General features: G+C 36.2%; 1 protein-coding gene across 5 annotated transcripts in view; it reads right to left on the bottom strand.

Annotated features, from left to right (window-relative positions):
* The window catches only part of CEP128 (centrosomal protein 128), a 447,508-nt gene that overhangs the window by 245,611 nt on the left and 176,843 nt on the right, over positions 1 to 25,054 (bottom strand). For 4 of the 5 annotated variants that reach the window (XM_066276450.1, XM_066276451.1, XM_066276452.1 and 1 more), the window contains 3 exons: positions 21,573 to 21,737; positions 4,877 to 5,053; positions 442 to 501 (listed from right to left, as the gene is read on the bottom strand). In XM_066276450.1, coding sequence (XP_066132547.1) covers positions 442 to 501; positions 4,877 to 5,053; positions 21,573 to 21,737 — 402 coding nt within the window. The remainder of the gene's footprint in view (positions 1 to 441; positions 502 to 4,876; positions 5,054 to 21,572; positions 21,738 to 25,054) is intronic. The other variant, XM_066276454.1, reaches the window with a different exon arrangement.

The following is a 25,054-nucleotide window of genomic DNA, read 5'->3' as shown; positions in this document are numbered from 1 at the left end:
AAACAAGACACCCAGAGAGGTGAAGGGATTTGCTTAAGCCACATAGAGATTTGCCAGGCTTTGAGCTTTCCCTCAGAAACCAAAATAGTTAAGTATATACATGTAATGAAGGTTGGGTACAGCTGCCCTGACCTCTGTACACTTCAGAGACAAAGCCTACTTCAAGGAAAAGGCACAAGAATCTGCCTCTCTAACAAGCTAGTTTTAATACATCAACACTTTTACCTTCCTTATTCCCCCATCCCATATCTATATATTTAACCTAATTTTTAAATGTTAAGTTAAAGGAGGTTTCCTAAATGTATTAAAATGATATCTTTCCCAGCAATACAGTACTACAGTTTCGTATGCTCAGTTATGTGACAAAAATATATGGCTAGTCCAAATAGAACACCTTGAAGCTCATAAATATTATAAGTTTAGGATTCAAAGATTAATTACCTTGCTTTCTGCTAACCAGCGATGTGGGTCATAATTAATATCAGGGCCAGATGAAAAACACTAAAAAAAAAAAAAAAAAAAGAGGAAATAGTCTATTAAAAGTCGATTTTTCTCTGAAATGAGTTTACCTAAATGAAATTTTTCACCATAACATCCAAAAATTCAGTGCCTAAACTTAACGATTTAGAAAGGAGGCAGCTCATATAAGTACTCAACCAATGCCAAGCTGCCATTTATTTAACATGTCTATTTATGTAAGCCTATATATGTATATAGATAACGTATGTGTTGACAGTAATCAATTTAGTTCAAATACAGAAACATGAATCAACTCTCTCAAGTGTTATTATTGCTAGAATCTCAGGAGGCTGATTCCACAGAATTCTGCCTGGCAGTAGCCTCAATTAAACCCAGTTTACTTCATTTTTTGTTTGTTTCTTTTCCTCAGTCTTGTTCCACATAATGTATTTCACAATGGGTTAGATGTAATTACATGGAAATTTAATTCTTTGTCTCATTTATCCTTCTTTAATTTTATACTATGAGGGCCATTTTGTCTCATTAATGGTTGTGTAGAAATGACAGAAACTAATCAACATAACTCTATTGTTTTATATTTCATGATGGTAACAAAATCCTATAATAAATAGGGTTGTCTATGTCAGCTGATCTGATTTCCTTCACACCAACTCATTTATAAAATCATTGCCACCCAGTTCTGTTATTACTGATAACATCGTATTCAAAGGTTATCAATGATTTTACACTTATAAATACAATTTTTTTTCAATCCCTTCTTTTGTTGGATCTATGATATGTTTGCAGGACTTCTTTCTAGAAACATTCTCTTAAAAATATCATATCCCTCTTCAAAAGAAGTCTATTCCTATTCTAAAATACTTCCATGCTTCCTAATGTGTGTGTACATCTCTCCCTTAAGGAATATCACTAGGTAATTCATTGAGACAGATGACAAATGGGTAATGAGTGCCGACTGCATGCCGTATACAAGAATGTTGTATTCTCATAGCCAACTTTTATCCACTTTTTCACTATCTAAATCTCAACCACATATACACTATGGAATACTACTCAGCCATAAGAAATGATGACATCGGATCATTTATAGCAAAATGGTGGGATCTTGACAACATTATACGGAGTGAAATAAGTAAATCAGAAAAAACCAGGAACTGCATTTTTCCATACGTAGATGGGAAATAAAACTGAGACCAAGAGACATTGACAAGAGTGTGGTGGTTACGGGGGGAGGGGGGAGAGGGAGAGGGAAGGGGGAGGGGGAGGGGCACAAAGAGAACTAGATAGAGGGTGACAGGACAATCTGACTTTGGGTGATGGGTATGCAACATAATTGAACTTTAAGATAACCTGGACATATTACCTTTGAATATATGTATCTTGATTTACTGATGTCACCCCATTAAAAATAAATAAATAAATAAATAAATAAATAAATAAATAAATAAATAAAAACAATAAGTTAAATAAATAAATAAATAAATAAATCTCAACCAACTCTCATGCCCTCTCTCTTTGCTTTCCAAGGAAATTTTCCCTAATTACTCTAGTTCATCGGAAACATTTTGTCTCATCCAATGCCATTCCCCTTATGGTCTACAGATAAAAGACTACTCGGACCAAATGTTGTGGGAAAAGCTCTTAAGTTATCAAAGACTGATCTGAGAAAATGATGTATTTTATATCAGACATTTTCCTAATTGTTTTATAATGGTGCTTTTTAAGTGTCTGTCCTTAACTTTCAAACACTACTAGCATAAGGTAGAATAAGTAATAAATACGGTGGCTGGGAAAAGAAAAATGTAATTAGAAATAATACCAATATCCCCAAGGCCTTTTCCCAGACTCAGTTGTTACATATCTATTATTTAACTCATCCTCTAGCCAGTCATTCTCTACATGGAATGGCGGAAAATTTTATCAGAAATACTTCAAAAAGTCAACAAATGATAAAAGATAATTGGAATTAATTCATTTTTAAAAACAGGTTACAGAGATCACCACTCTCCCATAGACCTTTGAACTATAAAGCAAAGAGCTGACTGTAACAAACACCCAAGGGTGGTTTCTTTGAGGTGAGAGCAAATGTTATGTTCTTGGATGTACTTTTCTTTTTCAAGTTTATAGAAATGAAACAACAGAAGTTATACATAGAAAGAGACCCACAAGGAAAAACATGTATTCTTTTTAAAAAGCTGAATACAATTTCCATTCTTTTAAATTTATTTCCACCCATCACTTGGATTAAATTAGTTTCTCTCTAGGGGGAAAGGTGTAAAGACCCATTACTACAATCATTCCATTCCTGAAAGCCTATTAAAGAATAGGGTGCTTTTCAGAATATGTTGGCTGGAAAAATAATTTGAGCCTCATAAAGAAATAAAATACTTAAACAATCTGTTATGTGCACTCTATGTTTGAGCCTATAATTACCCACAACGAGGTTTATATACCTTATAGTATGATCCAAATGTTTCCATTTTAACATCTCTACTTAACTGAAAACAAGTTGACCTGACATAAATACTTAAATATAGCATAAATACTGCATTGTTAATATGTGATTCTTTTAGATTAAATAGGATTTCAAGGCTAGGCATCCTTTAAATATAAATAAACAAGACAAATCTTAAATATAGCAGAATGAAACAGGAAAAAGAACAAAGCAGCATTATAACAGGCCCCATAATAAGACTAAGAGTTAGTTTTTCCCTAAAGCCAATTACTTCTCCTATTTGGCTCACAGTCCTCTCAAAATGACATCTGATTTGTTTTAAAAATGTACATGGAAATACTGCAAAAATTCCACCAACTCCACCAAATCCTATCAGCTGAAATTTCCGTTAAAGTCAAATCCGAAGACACCTTCCATTTTAAGAGTAGGATTATAGTTTTATTTTCTTTAAAACACCACTTTAAAAAGAAGAAAAAAATAGCAAGGACAATCAAAAAAGAGGAAAAAGTAGAACGAAATGGAATGGTTATTTTATGTAAGGAAAAGACTGAATGATAAAATAGAAAGATATACCTGAGGAGTATTTTTTTTAAAAAACCCTTATGCCCTATACTATAATTTGAGTACTGTCAAATCATCAAATAAAATAAACACAGGAGCAAATGATAGCTTGTGTCAGGCTATAGTATATCAAAGCAATCCAATGTGCCTGTTTATAATATAGCAGTATTAAAACCTAGAATTAATAGAGTTGTTTACCTTCAAGAAACTAAGAGCATCCATGATTACTTCTGTTTTTATTTATCTGTATTTTTATTTATTTATTTATTTATTTATTTATTTATTTATTTATTATTCAGTGAGAGGAGAGGAAGCAGAGAGACAGACTCCCACATGCACCCCAGATGGCATCCACCCAGCAAGCCCACTAGGGGGCAATGTTCTGTCCTTCTCGGGCGTTGCTCCACAGCTCAGCAACTGAGCTCTTCCTAGCACCTGAGGTGGAGGCCATGGAGCCATCCTTAGCACCCAGGGCCAACTCGCTCCAATCAAGCCATGGCTGCAGGAATGGGAAGAGGGGGAGAGGGAGGGAGGGGAGGAAGGGAAGGAGGGAAAGAGAAGCAAGAAGAGGCAGAGTGGAGAAGCAGATGGGAGCTTCTCCTGCATGCCCTGACTGGAAATTGAACCCAGAACACCCACATGCCAGGCTGACAGTCTACCACTGAGCCAACAGACCAGGGCTATTTATCATCTCATTAGAACTATAAATTGAGTACCAATCAATATTTCATTTTAGAGACAGAAAAGTTAAATTAAATTTATTTATAATTTGTTTAAATAGGGAAGGCAAATATACTGTTTACTTAATTAAGCTCCAGAGTTAGATTCCCAAGGTTTGAAGTACTAGTTGTAGCATTTCATGAGATACATGGTTAGCAGCAAGTTGCTTAACCACTCCAAGCCTAGCTTTCTCTTGCCAAAAGTAGATTTAATCAGAGTATCTAAAGAATAGGGTAGTTGTAAGGATTAAGGGAGAGAATGCATATGCCATAGTTACCACAGTCCCTGTAATATAACCACTACTCAATGAACGTTTAGCTAGTAATATACCAACAACAAAAATGACCTGAGATGATGAAAAATTCAAAATTCAGGCCTCTTGACTCCAGGGATGTATTACAGTAGAAACTGCTGCCTCTCTTGCACAACCTTTTCTCTTACAGAGACACAGACAATTCAATGAAATAACAGCAAATTTTCTCTCACTATGACTGAGCAATAGATATAGTACCTCATTCCAAAAAAAATGCAAGATGTTCTTTTCTTCCATAAAACTTTCTGAAATAAAAACGTGATTACCATGTAACCATGCACTAAAATCTTATTATAATTATATATTAGGAAACAAACGTGAAAGGCACAATGAGAACTCATAATTACTTTCAATTTCTCCATCGAGTCCCTGGAGAAGGTTTTACAAGCTGCATCAATTTCCTTTCCTATCAAACCAAGAATGGATTCCTGTTCAGTCTCCAGACAAAGAAGTTGATCCTTAAGCTGCAATCGGGCCTCTTCTATCCTCCTTAAGTGCTCCTCTTCATTGCTTATATGTTTCTCCTAAAACATTCATAAGAAATAAAAACAATAAGTGGAGGCAAGAAACACCTGTAATATCTACACAACCAACTCAAAAAATGAAATTAGAAAACAAATCTGACTCTGTCAGTCCCTCTAATGAAATAAAACATTCTGACTACCTATTAACTGATTAACTGAGGTCAAATTATAGAGGATGCATAAATAGGGCATTGAGGGAATCACTGAGTGGGCACCTGACAAAATTACAGCTAATCCGTCACCAAAAGAAAAAGATGAAAAAAATCCTTTACAATTTTAATAATTTAATGTTATTAATGGATCAAAGAGTAAAAGCTGAAACTACAAACTGACTTTGAGCTTTCAACAATTCGTTGAAATGTAAAATGTCAAATAAGATAGTGTCAGCTTCTTTTCAGAAAAACTGTTACTTTTATTTCATCAAAACATCGTTTTAAAAAAAGTCTTAAGTTTTCAAATGCAGTCATACTACACAAATGCTTCAAGTCATGAAAATTTGATAAAAGCAAGATGGAGGTGCTTTTCAAGTAAGCAAATTGTATATTTAATAAAAAGGGATTTCTAAGGAAACCTCCAAGAGATTACAAGGACTTGGGGGCCCCCTGTAGGCACAACAATTTACTATCATGATTACACAACTTCATTACTAGAGAAATTCAAGTCATACTGTGCATCGCTTGGAGGAAAAAAACCAGAATCACTAAAAATTTAAGTGTAAACAGTGGGCCAAAAAGGCATATGGCTGCTAGGTTTACCTTCAGATACTCCAGAATAGCCCAATCTTCTTGACCTATGCAATCAAGTACAATACATGCAGGAAGATTGTGTAGTCAACAAAACCAGTTTGAATTTAAAATAACAAAAGGATCTGCTCAATGAAAAATAATCAGGAAGAATAGAATGGTATTTTAGCAGAATAATCACACATACTTCCTTTCAATTCAACTACTTTTAAAAATGAATGAAGCACTCTCTATCCAAAAGAACAGTCCTTTCACAACCTGCCTTCTGCCCTTCTCTCCAGCCTCATCACCCTCCTCGCCACTCTTTTATACTATAACCTCGTGCAGCTTCTCAAATATGCTGACATGTGTTTCTTCTGCCCAATCTGATGTGTTCAACTCTGCTTCAAGTTGCACTAGTTCAAATGGAGCTGGTAGCCAAGAGACAGCATTTGTCTTGATGAGTACATCATCGTGGTCTGAATCTCAGCTTGGTAAACATAGGAACTGGATTTACTTTTCTTGTTTGTACTCTGATTAGAGTCATCGTTCAGCAGTAGAGTAACACCGAGTTCACAAGAGACTAATGTGCAAACTAGAATGCCACTCAATTAACTACATTAGTTTACAATGAGAACCATAACCATCATACGGATCAGAATGCTCGTGTCAGCTAACCAGTGCATTTTCTCCCTGTAGCCCAATCTAGATGGGCAGGCAAATTAAAATCAGAATGTTGCTTAATGAACAGGACATCAGAGAAGAGGGATTTGTTTTATGAAACAATATTTAAATGGCATCACCCTAATGGCAGCCTGGCATGTCCATCTCCACATCAGGGATTTACAAACCACAATAACAATATGTTCCATTCTGCTGGGCAGCGTTTGGATAGATTGTCCGAAGTACAGGTAGATCTCTAACTTTCTGCTTTGTCTATATTTGGACTTGGACAAACTATCCCGCCAGATCACTATGGCACTTCTTTGGCTATATGGATATCTTCACTAAGTCCTGATCTCATCTAGGAGTTTTCCTAAAAAATTAACATTCTGGCTCTGAACAATTTATTTATAGTTTACTTACTAGAAGGCAACCTTACTGTCAAGTTTCTAGCTGATGATTCTGGCCTCCTATTGTTGCTACAAAACAAGGACATATTAAAACAAATATAGTCTCTGGGATACTAGCTCCTTTTGAAGATTATAACTTCAAGCACTATACACATCAGATTGGTGGGAGGAGACACAGTAGGCATACCTTCCATCTACACTTTTTTTTAAAATTGAGAGCAGGGGAGGCAGAAAGACAGACTCCCACATGCACCCTGACCAGGATCCACCTGGCAAGCCCCTTATGAGGCAATGCTCTGACCATCTTTGGTGTTGCTATGTTGCTCAGCAACCAAGCTATTTTTAGCATCAGAAGCAAAGACTAGGGAGCCATCCTCCATATCCAGGGACAACTCACTCAAATCAACTGAGCCATGGCTGCAGGAGAGAGACAGTGAGAGAGAAGGAGGGTGAGGGGTAGAGAAGCAGATGGTTGCTTCTCCTGTGTGCCTTGATCAGAAATCAAATCCCAGACATTCACATGCCTGGCCGATGCTCTACTACTGAGTCAACTGGCCAGGGCCCATCTACACTTCCTATCCTTCAAAGTTTATCCCCAAAACTCCTTTCTTTCTTAATCGTCCAATATAGAATATTTTCACAGCACAGAATTTATATCACAGTTTAAAAGAAATGAATGTATCAAGCTGTGATATAACTGTTTTTGCACCTGTATCCTTCAGTGAACTGCTTATTTCAGGAGATCACAAAACATATTTATAACCATCTTTCAATTCCCCAACTTTGGCACACAAGTGATTTAAACATTTCTTTGAAGATTCATTTTCAACATTGTAAAGATCACTTCAAGTACCATGTAGACCTATAGAGTCAGAAGTTACCCAGGTGTGCAAGGAGGTTTCCTCGATGCACACATAAGCCTCCAGACTGCTGCAGTGTTCTTGTTGGTGTGATGCTAATAAATAACATACCCTCTCAGGGTTACTGGTGTATTTAGAGGACAGCTGTTCATAATCTAAATCCAGGCAATTCATAATAATGTTTGAATGGATCTTTTGGTTCTCTCTTCCCTCATAGCCATCTTTCTTTTGTCTACTATCACTTTTCTGTTATTTGACTCCTATTAAATAAGAAGACAAAACTATTTTCATACTGTATTTTGACATTCTTAAAGTGTTGATGTCAGAAAAGCTCTATAAGTTCAATCTCGGCCCTGGCCGGTTGGCTCAGTGGTAGAGCGTCGGCCTAGCGTGCGGAGGACCCGGGTTCAATTCCGGCCAGGGCACACAGGAGAAGCGCCCATTTGCTTCTCCACCCCTCCGCCGCGCTTTCCTCTCTGTCTCTCTCCTCCCCTCCCGCAGCCGAGGCTCCATTGGAGCAAAGATGGCCCGGGCGCTGGGGATGGCTCTGTGGCCTCTGCCTCAGGCGCTAGAGTGGCTCTGGTCGCAACATGGCGATGCCCAGGATGGGCAGAGCATCGCCCCCTGGTGGGCAGAGCGTCGCCCCTGGTGGGCGTGCCGGGTGGATCCCGGTCGGGCGCATGCGGGAGTCTGTCTGACTGTCTCTCCCTGTTTCTAGCTTCAGAAAAATGAAAAAAAAAAAAAAGAAAAAAAAAGAAAAAAAAAATATAAGTTCAATCTCTTTAGCAAAGACTTAAAATTTCATTATCCAATTCACTATCCCCCATGAGACAATTAGCATGCCATATCTAATCTCCCTTTGAAGTAAAACCCAGAACTATGAACTCACATGGACCTTCGAGATCAGTGGGTTCAACTATCTGTTCTCTCATAAATCCCTTCTTTTACACTTCTGACAGAAGGTTATCCAACCCCTACATGACCAGCTCAAGTTTCAAGAAACAGAATACTTGACAAAACTATAAAATCTCTCATTAGTCTGAGTGCTATACTCAAAAGTTAAAGTAAAATGAATCCTCTACCCCCACTAAATCTCCTAACAATCCATGCTCCTTTATTTAACTAGGGTTCAGATACCATACTATACTGGTTCTCCGTCCTCTGAATGTGCTCCAGGACACTCTAAATCTAAGTTAAGTAAGCTTTTCCATTCTGTACTTAAGCAATTGCAATTTCATTTACTCACTCATGCAACAAATTTTTATGGAAGCTCTACTATGCTGAGACATCCTTCTGGCTACAGGGACAGAATGAATGAGCAAAATAAGGCCCCTGCCTCATAGAGCCAACAAATATCTCCATTAAATTGTATTTAATGTATTGTTTGGGTTTGTTTGGTTGGTTTTTTTGTGGCTTGAGAATATCTACTTGAATACTAATTGTGACACCCAAATAATTATCTCTTTCTCTCCCAGTTTCATGTTTCAGAAATAACTCTACCAACGGAGCAAGCACAGCTAATTCTAGGGAAGGGATGGGAAAGCTGACTGATACTAATCCAGTCATCCCGTCTAATTTTGGAGGCATTTAGATTGATAAGGGCAAATGAGAATATTAAGGTGCTACCATGGCTATTTCTTAGACTTCTAGTTAATGCAAAAGGAGTAATAATTCTATAATGAAAAGCTACCTTACTTGTGGAGAACCAGAAGTTAAGAGAAAGTATTTTAGAGACTATATAGAAATATGGAAGACACAGTTAGACTGACTTCAATGTTTCAGCATAAATGGACACAGAAACCTGAGTCTTGGGAATATAAGGAGCTTCTCTGTGGGGATAGATATGGATGAAGGTGACCAAAGCAGTTTATCTAATCCAAGAAGAGAGATATCTGAGACCATAGCTGAAGTGAAATTAGAGAATAAACTCAACCCTTAATTTTACAAATGAGGAAGCCAAAATTCACACAGACTAAGGAACTTGACTAAATTCAAAGTAACTTGACTAAACTCAAAGAGCCTACCACCCATAACCTGAGTCCCCTGACTCGTGTTCTCTATTAAAATGCTAGAAAGGTCAATATTTTTAGGGTATATTCCTAAAAGTGGGATAGCTGGGTCAAAACTGTTCCAAAGGGGGAAATGCACCCCTATGTTTATGGCAGCATTGTTCACAACAGCAAAGATCTGGAAACAGCCCAAGTGTCCGTCAGTGGACGAGTGGATTAAAAAGCTATGGTACATATATACAATGGAATACTACTCAGCCATAAGAAATGATGACATGGATCATTTACAATAACATGGATGGACCTTGATAACATTATACGGAGTGAAATAAGTAAATCAGAAAAAACTAAGAACTATATGAATCCATACATAGACGGGACATAAAAATGAGACTCAGAGACATAGACAAGAATGTGATGGTAATGGGGCGTGGGATGGGGGGGGGTGGGGTGGAGGCAAGGAAGGAGAGAGAGGGGGTGGGGGAGGGGAGGGGCACAAAGAAAACCAGATAGAAAGTGACAGAAGACAATTTGACTTTGGGTGAGGGGTATGCAACATAATCAAATGTCAAAGTAATCTGGAGATGTTTTCTCTGAACATATGTACCCTGATTTATCAATGTCACTGCATTAAAATTAATAAAAATAAGATAAAAAATAAAATAAAAAAATAAAATAAAATGCTAGAAAGGTCAATATTTTTAAAACTGGAGTTCAGAAAGCCAATGTTAGAAACTCAGAAAAGTTATCAGGTTAAGTGGGGACTAATGTAGTCTTAATGTAAAAAGAATAACTCAAAAAATATTTCTGAATAAGTCTTATTTGAAAAAAATATATGATATCAGAAGATTCAAAACAGATCATGTAAAGAGGAAAAAGCTCATTAAGCATGCACAATATTCTAAACTTTTAAAGGCATTCCATCCACACTGGAGACATATTCTAGGTACACATAAAATCAGCTCTTGGCACATTTTAATTAGTATGTATACTAATAACCACACACTAAGTATGTGTAGTCCACTGTCAAGACAGCAAACATTTTATGAAGCTTCCAGTTCAGTACAGGAAAGGCTTATATTATTGACACTTATTTCTAAAGGAAATAAAAAATTATACTGCTCACATTCTCATCTCACACACGCATGCATGCACACACACACACACTGTTGACTGGCTTGATCAACTGACCTGTAATTCAAAGCAAATAATGATAAGAAATACTCCTCTCCTTACGTATTTGTGTTTCAGCTCACTCTTCATAACTCAAAACAGTCACTTTCCCAAAGGCTATAAAGATTATAAGGAGACATGATCTTAATGGGAACAGAGTAACTTAAATAAAACTAGAACACGTCCAAAATGTTATCTCCTGTTAAAAGCTTATCATAGTCCTTCATGTCTTTAGAGTTACAGAAAAGCTGCATTCTTTCCAATATGGTTCTTACATAAAATGCAAACAATTCTTAACAAACATTATGGTAAATAAATTACACTCACAAAACTAAAGAAATCATTAATTTACAAAGTTAATGTTTTTCCTTCACAGAAAACTAACTTGAATAAGCAAGTGTGGTATTATTTCAGCCCTATGACCATCTTTAATACAATAGCAGGCGTTGAGGAGAAACAGGATAAGAAGTAGAAAGAGACCAAATAATACAAGTGGGGCAAAAGTACATTTACAATTGTTTTTATGGAAAATAATACAATGAATAATATAAGAATAAACAACTATACAAACTCACAACTATAAGCCTAGTTTTGCCCTACCTTGTATTAAAGACTGAAATAAAAACTAACACAATGTAATTCAAAGTTATTGGAAGCTTGAGTTGTTGAAACCCTAGACCTGCACATCACCTAAAAAGTTTTGAGAAAGAGTATTTTTGTAACAGAAGATAACTGTATGCCTAAGCCTTAAATCCAGGACACTAGCATTACAAGGCAAATAATGAAACTATCCTGAACAAAAATTGAATCTGTCTGGAAGCCATTTATCTGGTTCTCTAAAGAAGGCTCACATTACTTATGCCTACAGAGTTGACTCAGCTATAAGGAAGTTAAGATACAATATGAAACACCAGCCAAAGCAGAAACAGCAGCACGACTCAACGAGAAAAAATCAACTATGGATGTTACAAGATTTAAAGAATTTAATCTGGAAAATTACCCACTGTAGTTCAAACTGTCTTGCAAAATAGCCAATAAATAAATAACACCTTCGGTGCTGGTCACAGCATAACTACTTTTTTCAAACTCATTTCTTAAAAACAGAAGATTGTATATGACAGTAGATTCAAAGTACAGCTATCAAACACTTAGATTGGTATCAAAAATAAACAAAAAACAAAAGTAACAACAATTCTAAGAACTATAATTCTGATCAATTCAAAAAAAGTCTCCATGGATTTGACCTACATATATCACTTGTCCCCTATAAACCCAACACTACTCAGGAATAAAGAGGACCAGGAAAGGTCATGAGATTGAATTTTTTTCCTCATTAAAAAAGCTCAATGATTTGTACCTTCTTTCCCCACATGGATATTATAATGAGACAGAACACCCAAGATCCCAGGAAGGCTAGGTGCTCCGTCTATGCTCTGCTGACACTCTATACGAGATTCTGCTATAGACTTACTACTGTGGATGTCTTTCATATATGTCTCCTCAACAGACCGTTGAGTTCCTCTAGGTTAAAAATCTTATTCTTCTTCATTTAAATATCCCAGAACCTAGCAGTGTCTTACACACAGCAAGCAGTCAACAAACTTTCTGCAACATATATATCCTTTTATGTTCTTTCCATTCTACAAGCATTTTTTAGTGTATTTTCTATATGCCAAGCATAGTAGATATCAACTATACAACAATCAAAAAAGAAAACAGAATCTCTGAACTCAAATAAGTTTTCGTGTTTTGGTACATTGGTTTTTGCAGTGAATTAGCAAACTCAACGAGAGCAATCACCTTTTAGTAGCAGATTGTTATGACCATCAAGGGAAGTTGATGTCACAAAAGTGAGTGTGCTGCCAGTGGTAAGATGTAATCAGATGCAGACTAAATTTGGAAGATAAAACCAACATGATCTGCTGATAAATTAAGTGTTAGTCCGGCCCTGGCCGGTTGGCTCAGCGGTAGAGCGTCGGCCTAGCGTGCGGAGGACCCGGGTTCGATTCCCGGCCAGGGCACACAGGAGAAGCGCACATTTGCTTCTCCACCCCTCCACCGCGCCTTCCTCTCTGTCTCTCTCTTCCCCTCCCGCAGCCAAGGCTCCATTGGAGCAAAGATGGCCCGGGCGCTGGGGATGGCTCTGTGGCCTCTGCCCCAGGCGCTAGAGTGGCTCTGGTCGCAACATGGCGACACCCAGGAGGGTCGCAACATGGCGACGCCCAGGATGGGCAGAGCATCGCCCCCTGGTGGGCGTGCCGGGTGGATCCCGGTCGGGCGCATGCGGGAGTCTGTCTGACTGTCTCTCCCTGTTTCCAGCTTCAGAAAAATGCAAAAAAAAAAAAAAGTTAAGTGTTAGTCCATCTATGAAAGAATGAGGTGGACCTGACTTGTGGTTGCGCAGTGGATAAAGTGTCGACCTGAAAAGCTGAGGTCACTGGTTTGAAACCCTGGGCTTGTCTGGTCAAGGTACATATGAGAAGCCACTACTACAAGTTAATGCTTTCCGTTCCTCCCCTCTTTCTCTCTCTCTTTTGTCTCTCTCTAAAAAAAAAAATCAATAAATAAAATCTTTAAAAAAAAGAATAAGGTGGTTCTTTACATGTTTTTAGTAAGCAAAAAACAAAACAAAACAAAACCCTGTAATTATTACTAGAAGACTGGTTGCCTAAAATAAAAATACTACTACTTGGTGGGTTAGACATATTCTTCTTCTGAAAGAAGATGCTTTCAACTATTTCCTTCAAAGAAGAGAAAGAAGTTACAAGTCATAGTATGTTTCAAGTATGAACTGAGAGCATCAGTAAGAGTGGAGCTAATAGAGAAAGACATCATTAGAACACTAGATATATGAATGTGACACGTTAAAATTTTGGTGTGAGAGACTTTCCAATCTATAACCTACCTTGTCTTAGGCAGGCTTAGGAAAATTATCCATTAGACAGAAACAAAAAAATGCAAATTCAAGTTTAAACTCCTCACCCCATTTAAGTAAATTATTTTTGTGTCAGGCTTTTTAGAATCATTTTCTAGGAGAATATTGAGCAATACAAAGATCATTGGCAGCATAATCAAAAAGGTGTTAGGATATGTATTGGATACATTCCTAGAAATTAATATTCAAAGTTGGAAACAAAAATATCTCTAAAGGGTATTTTATGCACTTAATAAGTTTTGGGACCATTTTGTAATTATTACGTATTTCTATCAAGTCAAATGCCTGGAAACAGAAATAACATTATTTAAAATCAGCCACTTTTGATGCATTTCTATTTCTGAAACAAAATATGGACAAGGAAACAAACAACTAGAGTTTCAAATTATGCATTTGGAAGAAACATTGTTTAATTTTCAAAAGAAAAGGAATGTATCATTCATCTCCAGAGAAATGTTTATAAGCATACAGTGTCTTTAAAAACCATCAGAATTTCTTCCCCTCCTTCTTTTTTTCCCTACAAGATGCTTAAGCATGCATTTATTCTTATGAAAGGATATGATTTTAAAAGTTTAATAACAAATTTCCAAATAATATAACTCATGTATACAATAAATAACCTTCTAGCTGTTTTTTTTCCTATAATTTACAGAATATTCTTTGTTTACATCAAACGACAAAATGGACTGAATCAACAGCATTTTAAATAGTAGTGATAGAAAAACACAATGAAAATAAACCTAGGTTCATCTTATGTTCTCTCTCTGGGTCCACCAAAGCCAGATAGGACTGCTTAAACAAAGCACTGAAATACACAGTACAGAACCTATCATGAGGACAATTTCCCTTGGCTTTCCACATCCCAACCAATTCTATGTACCATCATTCAGCTTAACTCCTATACTATGGGTATCACTTAAAATTTCAAAAATTTAATGAAATCTAACTAATAGTACAGGATTTTAAAGGAAAGTGCCCAAACAGAACTACTTTCCTCTCAATCTCTTGTAGTTAACAACCACTCTGGCGAGTTAAGGATTCAATGACAGGCCTCTCAATCAAGCTCAGATCAGGGGACATAAAGACCTTAAACTTTAATATTACTCCTTGATTTAAAAATCAACCTCTTTGACTGTCAAAGGTTTAGTAGAAAGGTCATTGCTAAAGAAACAGAGTTTGAAAATGGCTTTTCTACCCGTTTCATTTAGGAAAGTAGAGACCAAATGTACTCCTATCCACCTTTATTTCTTGCCCCTCCCCCTGCCACAGCTGTATGTATAACCGCCCCGGCCCCCCCACTGAGTAGTCACTTGACCTTTGCATTCTAAACTTGTTTCTTAATATCTGGTATAGTGTTCCACACACGGTAAGCACTCTGGTGTTTCAGCCAACTCTCCGTAAAAGTCAAGGACCACTTTGGACTTAATGACTACAAGCGGTTCAATTAAAAAATGCTTTCTAAATGACAAACATAAAATTTATAAGCTTACCTTTAATTTGACCATTTTATTATTTTCATTGTTTTTTTTTTAAGATGACAAATCTGACAGGAAATTACTCATAACATCCTAATTAGTGTTTATTTAGAGTTATCTGGTTTAAATTTGTGTCCAAATTAATTTGTGATAGCTACAGATTTATTCTACTATGCAATTTAAAATTTGGAAGCACCACAGAAAGAATATAGTTCTGTCTACAAAAGTCCTATTATGTCAACATTAAAGTAGATGTTAGAAGTCAACTGCTCACTTGCTTCTACTTCTTTCTCATTCTTAAGTTAAGCATTTGAAATCAGAGAATTCTGCCTCCTACTTCAGAGTTTTTAGTAAAGATGTGGAACTGTGATTTTGCAAAGTAGTAAACATTTTTATAGAATAGACATATGACAATCATATATATTTTTCCACATCATGAAAAATAGTAATCTTAAACAGATGGTCCAATTAGAACTGAGACACAAAATTAAACAACACTGGTTCATTCTTTCCTGTCACAGATATCTTTTATGTGGTAATACCAGGTCTTAATTAGATTTTTCTAAAAACATCATTGATGACTCCTTTTCCAAAATTTGTGTCAGGCTAAGAAAATCAAAGTGTGTCTGGTAATCTGTTGAATATAACAGCCCTAAATTTAAATTCAACACTAAGTGCAATGAAAAGACACAAATGCGAGTCATTTTACTAGCAGTAAAGAAGAAAAATTAAAGGAATTTGGGTTCATATCCTGTTTCCACCAAAAACTATGCAATATTGTGCAAGTCACCCTATACTCTCAACCTCAGTTTCCACCATCTGTAAAAATGGGCGTTATAATTACTCTTGCAAATTAGAATTAGAATTATGATTTTTCAAAGATCCCCATTTTATACAAGAAAACTACTTTCTAAGTATTTTTATCCAACACAGCCACAGCTTTAAAATATGTTGCAAGGTGCCCTGGCCAGGTACCCCAGTTGGTTCGTGTCATCCTGATATGCCAAGATGCCAAGTTTGCGGGTTTGATCCCTGATCAGGGCACATAAAAGAATCAGCAAATGGGCCCTGGCCTGTTGGCTCAGTGGTAGAGCGTCGGCCTGGCGTGCGGGGGACCGGGGTTCGATTCCCGGCCAGGGCACATAGGAGAGGCGCCCATCTGCTTCTCCACCCCTCCCCTTCTCCTTCCTCTCTGTCTCTCTCTTCCCCTCCCGCAGCCAAGGCTCCATTGGAGCAAAGATGGCCCGGGCGCTGGGGATGGCTCCTTGGCCTTGGCCCCAGGCGCTAGAGTGGCTCTGGTCGCGGCAGAGCGATGCCCCGGAGGGGCAGAGCATCGCCCCCTGGTGGGCAGAGCGTCGCCCCCTGGTGGGTGTGCCGGGTGGATCCCGGTCGGGCGCATGCGGGAGTCTGTCTGACTGTCTCTCCCGGTTTCTAGCTTCAGAAAAAAAAAAAAAAGAACCAGCAAATGACTGCATAAATAAGTGGAAGAACAAATTGATGTATGTATCTCTCTCTCTCAATGCCTCTCTCTCTCTCTCCCTTCTTCCCCCTCCTCTCTGTCTCTAAAATCAATAAACAAAAGTTTAAAAACTAGAAGTAAAACATGTTGACAAGTGTCACTTCACAAATAATTTAAGATTCTCTAGGAAGGAACCAAAATACATTTCTATGAATCCTGATGTATTTAACACTTAAGTTCCTATGAACTGCTATAGGCTTAGATATGTCACAATTTGTGGTGTTAAGGTATCTCCTAATTGTTTCATTGTACTTCCAATATATCCTGAAAGAATTAATAATAGAAAATAGGTCCTCAAAGAGTATTAAATATAACTTTGGAAATAAGCAAGTATTAAAGGAGATGACTAAGCATCCCAGATAACCTACATAATCTATATATGGCCAGAAATGGTTCTTATAAACTCTTATACCATGGAAAAAATAAGATTGGTAAACTGGACTCCTATTTCCACTTCTACCAATGGACAACTAGGAGCATTTGGGCAAGTCAATTAACTGTTAGGGCCAAAATTAATTCATCTATAAAAGTAGAAGTTAGGAGTAGGTATTCTTTAAAGTCCTCTTACATTTTCGAAGTACACTGATAACTAATGTTTTGGAAAATAACACGCCTGAATAATAGCTCAGGGCAATCATGTAAACTTTGAGACAATTCTTGTTAAACACAAAAGCTAACACATAGATTTTTGGGGAGCAAAAAAAAACAAAGTACTGAAGAATCTTTCAACATTGCCATGGTTCACTATAACTACAAGGTATGTGTACTCATACAACAGCATCTCCTGTAACAGAGGAAGTTCCACATATGGTTGAGACTATTAGTGGGCTGAGGAAAGAAAGGAAAACAAGGAAAGTAGATGTCTCTGGCTTCTTCCAGGGTTGGGTATCTAGTGACAAGAAGCATATTCTCATAATTCTGCTCAGAATCAAAACAGTAACAAATACAAATGAAAGTTCCAAGTATGGAAAATACTGCATCATATAGGATAAAAATGACTTGTTCTATAATTTGAAAATAGAAAAAAGATACAAATAGTGTAATCACCAACAAAATAATGCTATATTTACCAGATGAAATATTGGGTGGCAAATAAACTTGATTTTGAAAAATGTTCAATGGCACATGTAAATTCAGAGTACACAGCTGGGCATAGAGTATGATCCCAAATGGGGTGTATGTGTCTGTGTGTGAAGAAAAAAACCCTAAAAAGAATTTCACCAAACCGTAAAATTTTTTTAAATAAGATGTTGAGATTACACGAGTTTTTATATCTTCTTTAAAAAATGTCGTACATTAGTCATAATGAAATTCTACTGTTTTAACCTTTTTGTGTTCCTTTTTAAAGATAATAATATTTTTAAATTTATCATTTCAGAATCTATAGAAATGAGCACAGTAAGTAAAATTATATTATTCTTTTACTAATATTTAAAAACAAATGCTTTATTATATTTGCATTGGACTTAGGAAAACAATTTAATATCTATCGTTTTCTTTATATCATTTTTCTCATTGCTTATAAATATACTTGCCTAAAATACTGCATATATTTTTCATAAAACATCCATACTTATAAAACGTAAGGACCAACAGAATATAGACAGCATAAACAAAATACTTTACAAAATAATGTTTTCTTAACTTTAGCTACCAGCTATATCCAAAATATCATGCATATATGTTCAAAACTAAATCAATTTTTCAATACTCATACTACAAAATTATTGGGAAATCACTAGAAAAATGGCCAGTATCATAATAAACTCATACTTGTAATGAAAAGGTTTTTAAAATCACATCAGATATAGATCTGTTTAGATAAGAAACTTAAAGCCTTCACTCAGTAAATTTTGAAGATTTGCTGAGCAATGACTTAATTACACAATAGCTCTTCTGATAATTCAAATTCCAGTAAAACCAATAAAAATATATTTGTGATAGAATATACAACATTGTGAGTTCTGAGGTAAATGTCAGAAGAATAAAAAGTTTACTGTTAATAAGATTGTTTTAGAACAAAAGAAATCAATCATTTTTCTTAAAATTTTAAGCAAAAGGTATAATAAATTTTAATGATACTATAAGTGGAAGAAAATTCTATCTGTATCATTTCACAAAAGTTTTTTCACTGGTAAGAAGCTCATAATAAAGACAACTGTATATGTAAAAATTCTGTGAGTTGCCTAGTATTTGTTCTCTTTGTCATGGAAAATTGAAAAATAACATTTGATGTTAAAGCAAAATCAGATGTTAGAAAAAATGCACTGTGTTACCACATATCACCCCTGAATACGTGAGAAAATACACTCAAGTCAGTTATTCTGTGCATCTATATGAACAGCGTCTACTACTGGTTAAGGCTGCTGGTACTAGGGTGGTATATGAATTTTGATGCAGTTTTAATATTTCCTAGCTTACCAAGTAATAATATGACAAGAAACAAAGACCTAAACCAAAATACAGTCAAAATAGTAGAACAAAATGTGCTTTTGTTTTCATTTCCCCAGTCAGGCCAATACACACACAAAGTGTGTGTGTGTGTGTGTGTGTGTGTGTGTGTGTGTGTGAGTGTATCTCCATTGGTTATGCATATTTATTTATCTACCTATATACACATATACTCATGTGTGTGCTCACACAGAATCCTCTTTATCCATAATTTACTTATCATTACCTATTGTGTGTCCAGTTCTATACCTCACTTTGGGGATGGATAAACAACCATTTTGAGGTTTCTTCCTCAAAAGCAAACATAAAACTGCTCACTTGTTTGATTTGCTTAACACTCATAGCTTCAATATCGCTCCCTGATGGAACTCTTCAGATGGGTACCTCCTTTGTGGAAGATCTATCTGAAGTGATTCAATCAGGTCTGACTCTAAACTTCCAATAAGCATAGTTCTGCAGTAATTCTGACTCCAATTCCCTGGCTCTTAACTACCTAACACGTTATTATAGGGACCACAGGCACATAATCAATACTTGCTGAGTGGTTGGTAGCTTGGTTGAACCATTCACTGGCATATATTTGGATGTCATACAGCTATAGCAAAATAATGGCAACTAATAATGAATAGCTTATTAGATACTCTGCTAAGTACTTTATATACATTTTCACATTTAATTCTATAATAGATGTGTTATACCTGTTTTAATGATGGTAAAAGTAAGGCTTAAATTATTAAGCAACTTGCCTACAGCCACACAGCTAGAAAATGATTTACACTCAAAGTTCTGCCCATAACCACTAACGTTATACCATCTCTTGAAGAGAAAGGCCCTATCTATTAATGGCTCAACCCAATGAAATTTGATTCATAGCTAATTATATTTAAAAACTTTACATCTAAGTAAATCGTAAGTACTAAACATTCATATAAACAAAAAAATAAATATTAAAGATAAGCAAGCATATAAGCTGATATATTTTTGTGTGTGTGCCATTGTATCTTTAAGATTATTCAAATTACAGAATTGAGAGACATTTTTCTCTACATTAGCACCCATTGCTGGGACTCAACTGTACAGTTTTCACAACTGAAACAGATTTTTGTTTTAATGATCTAATGATGAGTGCCCAATCATACACCTGTGTCTTACCTATAGCCTATCCTCAATATCCATCAAAGTGCCTACACTGGATGCTCAATGCATAGCCATTGAACACAATCATTAATTCTTGAAACTTAAGGAGAATTTCCATATGTCAAACTATATATATATCTGAAACTTAATGAATAGGATCAGTGATGAAATATTTATTTTAAGCAAAATAAAGTAAATTTGACATTTTTAACATATCAAAATTTTCACCACTATTCCTTAAATGCAAATAAGTAAATATAAAACATGTTAACATATCATTTGGCTAAAGTGTTAATTATGAAAAAGTTAGAAAATTTAGCATTATCTCCACAGCAACTACCCCCTGGCAACAGACACATTAAATATGTGTGAACATTAGAAATAATCAAAACAAAGCAAGGCTTAAGAACTAAATTTCAGTGACTATTAAGATCGTAGGCCTAAATTTAGCAACTTAGCACATTTCATCATAAATTACAAACTAATATTTTACTCTCTTTGTTTTAACAATCACTAGAAATCTAATACACACACACATATACATATATAATATAGTTAATTTTGCAAACAACAAAAAGCGGAAAAGGTGAGCAAAGCATTAAGAAAGTTGCTTCCTCGAGGTTTATTAAGAGTTTTTATGACACTCCACCCAGTAATAGTCTGTTAGATTTTTAGTAACCCTTTTAAGTAAAGGATCCATCTGTCCTGGTCTATTTTGCTTCATCCTATTATGCATACTTTATGGTCTTTCTTATATTTGACTTCTATCACATTCAACTGAAAATCCTTTTAAGAATTTGGTCAAAGAAACAGAAAGCAAATATAAATATTCTGTCTTCAATTCTTCATTGACTTTTTTGCCACAAAAGTGGTGACACTCTAAAATTCCCTAGTATTTTATCCCATGTCTGATGTATAGCTACACTCAAGATCAATTTATACAACTAGGGAAAGGAAACAGTGGGCCTGCTGGGATGGTCCAAGGTTTCCAACCTTCATAAGCTTCATTCAGGCCAAAAGGAGCACAATAGTATTGATTTCATAAAATTACTATGAGCATTAGAAGTGTCTAGCATATGGTGAACAATTAAAATACGTTCTAAAAGAAATAGTAGAAAAAGTTCAAATTAAAGTCTTTTATATTAGAATTCATGCACATTTTTACCTTTTCCTCCAATTGGTCCTTCAAACTCTGATATTTCAGCTTCAGTTTTTTATTTTCATTTTCATTCTGGGTTAATTCCTCTGTCAGTCTGTCATACTGTGATTTCAACTTCTCTAGCTGACAAAGATGGACTTTTGCCATATTCTTATCTTCTAAGCTTTCTGCCTGAGAAAAAGAGAAGGAGAAAAAAGAAAGTCCACTGGCCACAGCCAAACTGTACATCAAACAAATTCCATGTTATATCAGTAGGCAAATACTCCAAGATGTTGCTATATCTAAGAGTCAGTAGGAAAAGAAAACAAAAGAAATACTTTCTGTATTAATTCAATTACTCCTTAGCACTCACTGAGCATTTACTTAGTGAAAGGTACTGTGCTAGGTGCCGACAATAACAGATATGAACAGTAAGAGAGACAGATGCCAAAATCAGAATCTACAACAATGAATGAAAAGTACTTATAAAGGTGTAGGCAGGGTACCGTGGCAACCCAAAGCAGGGACACGAGCTCTGCTGAGAGGGGAAGGAGTTATTAGAAAAATGTCTCCAAGGGGAAGTACTATGAAATATTACTGACTGATCAGTCTCCTTGTTTATAAAAAAACAGTGACAACATTCCTATTCAATCTACATCCTTCTGTGAAATAATTTTATGAAAGACTTTTGTGAAAGAATTGTGTACTTTTTGTACAATGTAATTATTTATACCACTCCAGTGGGACTAAAAAAATTATGAATTGTAGCAGCCAAGAGTCTACAAATAACTTAATATGAAAAATAGTTTACTGGTGATTATTTCAGTATCCACAATGTAATCAAGTACTTGGTTTTTAATCTTTAATGGGGAAAATGACCAGAATCAGCTTTTTAAAATTAGGTTTAATATATTACATGTATGGAATGTAATAAAATTTGCCACATATGTAAACATAAAGACTTTTTAAAATAATATAAACACTATACAACATGCATTGCTCTAAGTACTTCTGTGTAGTTTTTCCTCATTTCGTCTTCACAAAAGCCAGACCAGGAGGTACAATTATTGTCTCCGTTTTGGAAACTGAACCACAGAGACACCAATAACTTGCCCAAGGGTAGAAATGTTTAAGTGCAGAGCCAGGATTTGAACCCAAGAATTCTCTCCAAAACCCATGCTTTCAACTACTCTGCCACACTGCTTTTCAAAAGGTACACACACCATAAGGTTTTAAAAATCAGCTGGGTACAAATCTCACTGGTCACACCTACCAGTTACTAACAGCCTGTGAGTAACTACATATCATATAATCCGTTGACATGCTTTAGTGCCTAAATGCATGTTTCTTTTCCTTTTCTAAGTTACTGTATGTTTTTAATCATAGGAACACAATTATTTTTTTTTATTTATTTTTTTTTTTTTCATTTTTCTGAAGCTGGAAACAGGGAGAGACAGTCAGACAGACTCCAGCATGCGCCCGACCGGGATCCACCTGGCACGCCCACCATGGAGCGATGCTCTGCCCATCCTGGGCGTCGCCATGTTGCGACCAGAGTCACTCTAGCGCCTGAGGCAGAGGCCACAGAGCCATCCCCAGCGCCCGGGCCATCTTTGCTCCAATGTAGCCTTGGCTGCGGGACTGGCTCACAGAAACTCTCAGAGCCAACTGACCTGGAGCACAGAGGTTGCCGGTTCGATTCCCCGTCAGGGCACACGCAGGAGCAGCTCAGTGCTCCTCTCCCTCTCTCTCTGTACCTCACTCAAAACAACACACAAAACAAACAAACAAACAATTGTGCTCAACTCTTTCCAGCTCTGTCCCTCTCCTGTGAGGTCTTGTTTGGTAGCTTGAAATCAGCCAAAAGAGGTATTTCTACCTCTTAAGTTGGAAAATGCTACAAATCAGGGTTCCGCCCACACACAGAGAGCCCATTTAAAAACACCAGCGCACCGAGGCCTAAGTTTGAATAAGATTTTGCTTCTTGTTGTGGCTTTATTACTGCATTTACATTTCATTTTCGGTTTTACAAAATGATGACACACTCACAAAAACCCTGTGATAATATTACTGTTCTCACTTTATTGATATGGTGCAAAAAGGTTAAGTATCTTAACCCAGATTACATGCCCAGGAAATGGCAAAAGTATAGACCTCCAATCCTTGGTCTTATTAGTCTAATAAAAGGCTCTATAAAATAATTTTTGTTGAAACCATAAGTGATAACCCATTATCTTTCAAATATCAATAGCAGCTAGACTATTTCATTAAAATATTTTACATTTAAATTTAAAAATAGGTATGAGGGTGACGTCACGGAAATGGCGCCGTGAGAAGCACGTCCGACAGCTCTCCCCTAAATCACAACAAATTTATCAACTAGAAACAGAAAAATTTATCCTCGGAGCATTCCGGAGTTCCACACAAACTGAAAGCGAAAGGACTGTTATCACTTGAATCTGAGAGACGAGGGTGTGGAGGAAGCTACCGCAGCAGCGACGCTCATTCAAGCCGCGAGGGAGTGCGCCTGCGTGCTATCAATAAGACCACCCTCAGATGCCGATAAGAAAGAGGAAATCGAATATTATGGATACAAAAGAAAGAGAGGTAACACAAATAGATGTGGAAAAATCTATGGAGAAAAGACTTAACATATTGGAAGCCTTGGAGCTAAATGACAGAGAATTTAAAATAGAAATCTTAAAAATACTCAGAGATATACAAGAAAACACAGAAAGGCAATATAGGGAGATCAGAAAACAACTCAATGAACACAAAGAATATATTACCAAGGAAATTGAAACTATAAAAACAAATCAAACAGAAATGAAAAACTCAATTCACGAGCTGAAAAACGAGGTAACAAGCTTAGCTAACAGAACAGCCCAGATTGAAGATAGGATTAGTAAAATAGAAGACAAACAACTTGAGGCACAACAGAGAGAAGAAGAAAGAGACTCAAAAATAATAAAAAATGAGAAAGCCCTACAGGAATTGTCTGACTCCATCAGAAAGAATAACATAAGAATAATAGGTATATCAGAGGGAGAAGAGAAAGAAAATGGAATGGAGAATATACTCAAACAAATAATAGACGAGAACTTCCCAAGCCTGTGGAAGGAACTAAAGCCTCAAATTCAAGAAGCAAACAGAACACCAAGTTTTCTTAACCCCAACAAACCCACTCCAAGGCACATCATAATAAAGATGACACAAACCAATGACAAAGAAAAAATTCTCAAGGCAGCCAGGGAAAAGAAGAGTACAACATATAAAGGAAGGCCTATTAGATTATCATCAGATTTCTCAGCATAAACTCTACAAGCTAGAAGAGAGTGGACCCCAATATTTAAAGCCCTGAAAGAGAGGAACTTTCAGCCAAGAATACTATACCCATCAAAGCTATCCTTCAAGTATGAAGGAGATATAAAAACATTCACAAATACAGAAAAGATGAGAGAATTTATCAATAGAAAGCCCCCACTCCAGGAAATACTAAGGGGGGTTTT

Source organism: Saccopteryx bilineata, chromosome 4, assembly GCF_036850765.1.
Source record: "Saccopteryx bilineata isolate mSacBil1 chromosome 4, mSacBil1_pri_phased_curated, whole genome shotgun sequence".
NCBI classification, from domain to species: Eukaryota; Metazoa; Chordata; class Mammalia; order Chiroptera; family Emballonuridae; genus Saccopteryx; species Saccopteryx bilineata.
Note: the sequence above shows the minus strand (reverse complement) of the source record. Positions and strands in the feature narration are given on the sequence as shown.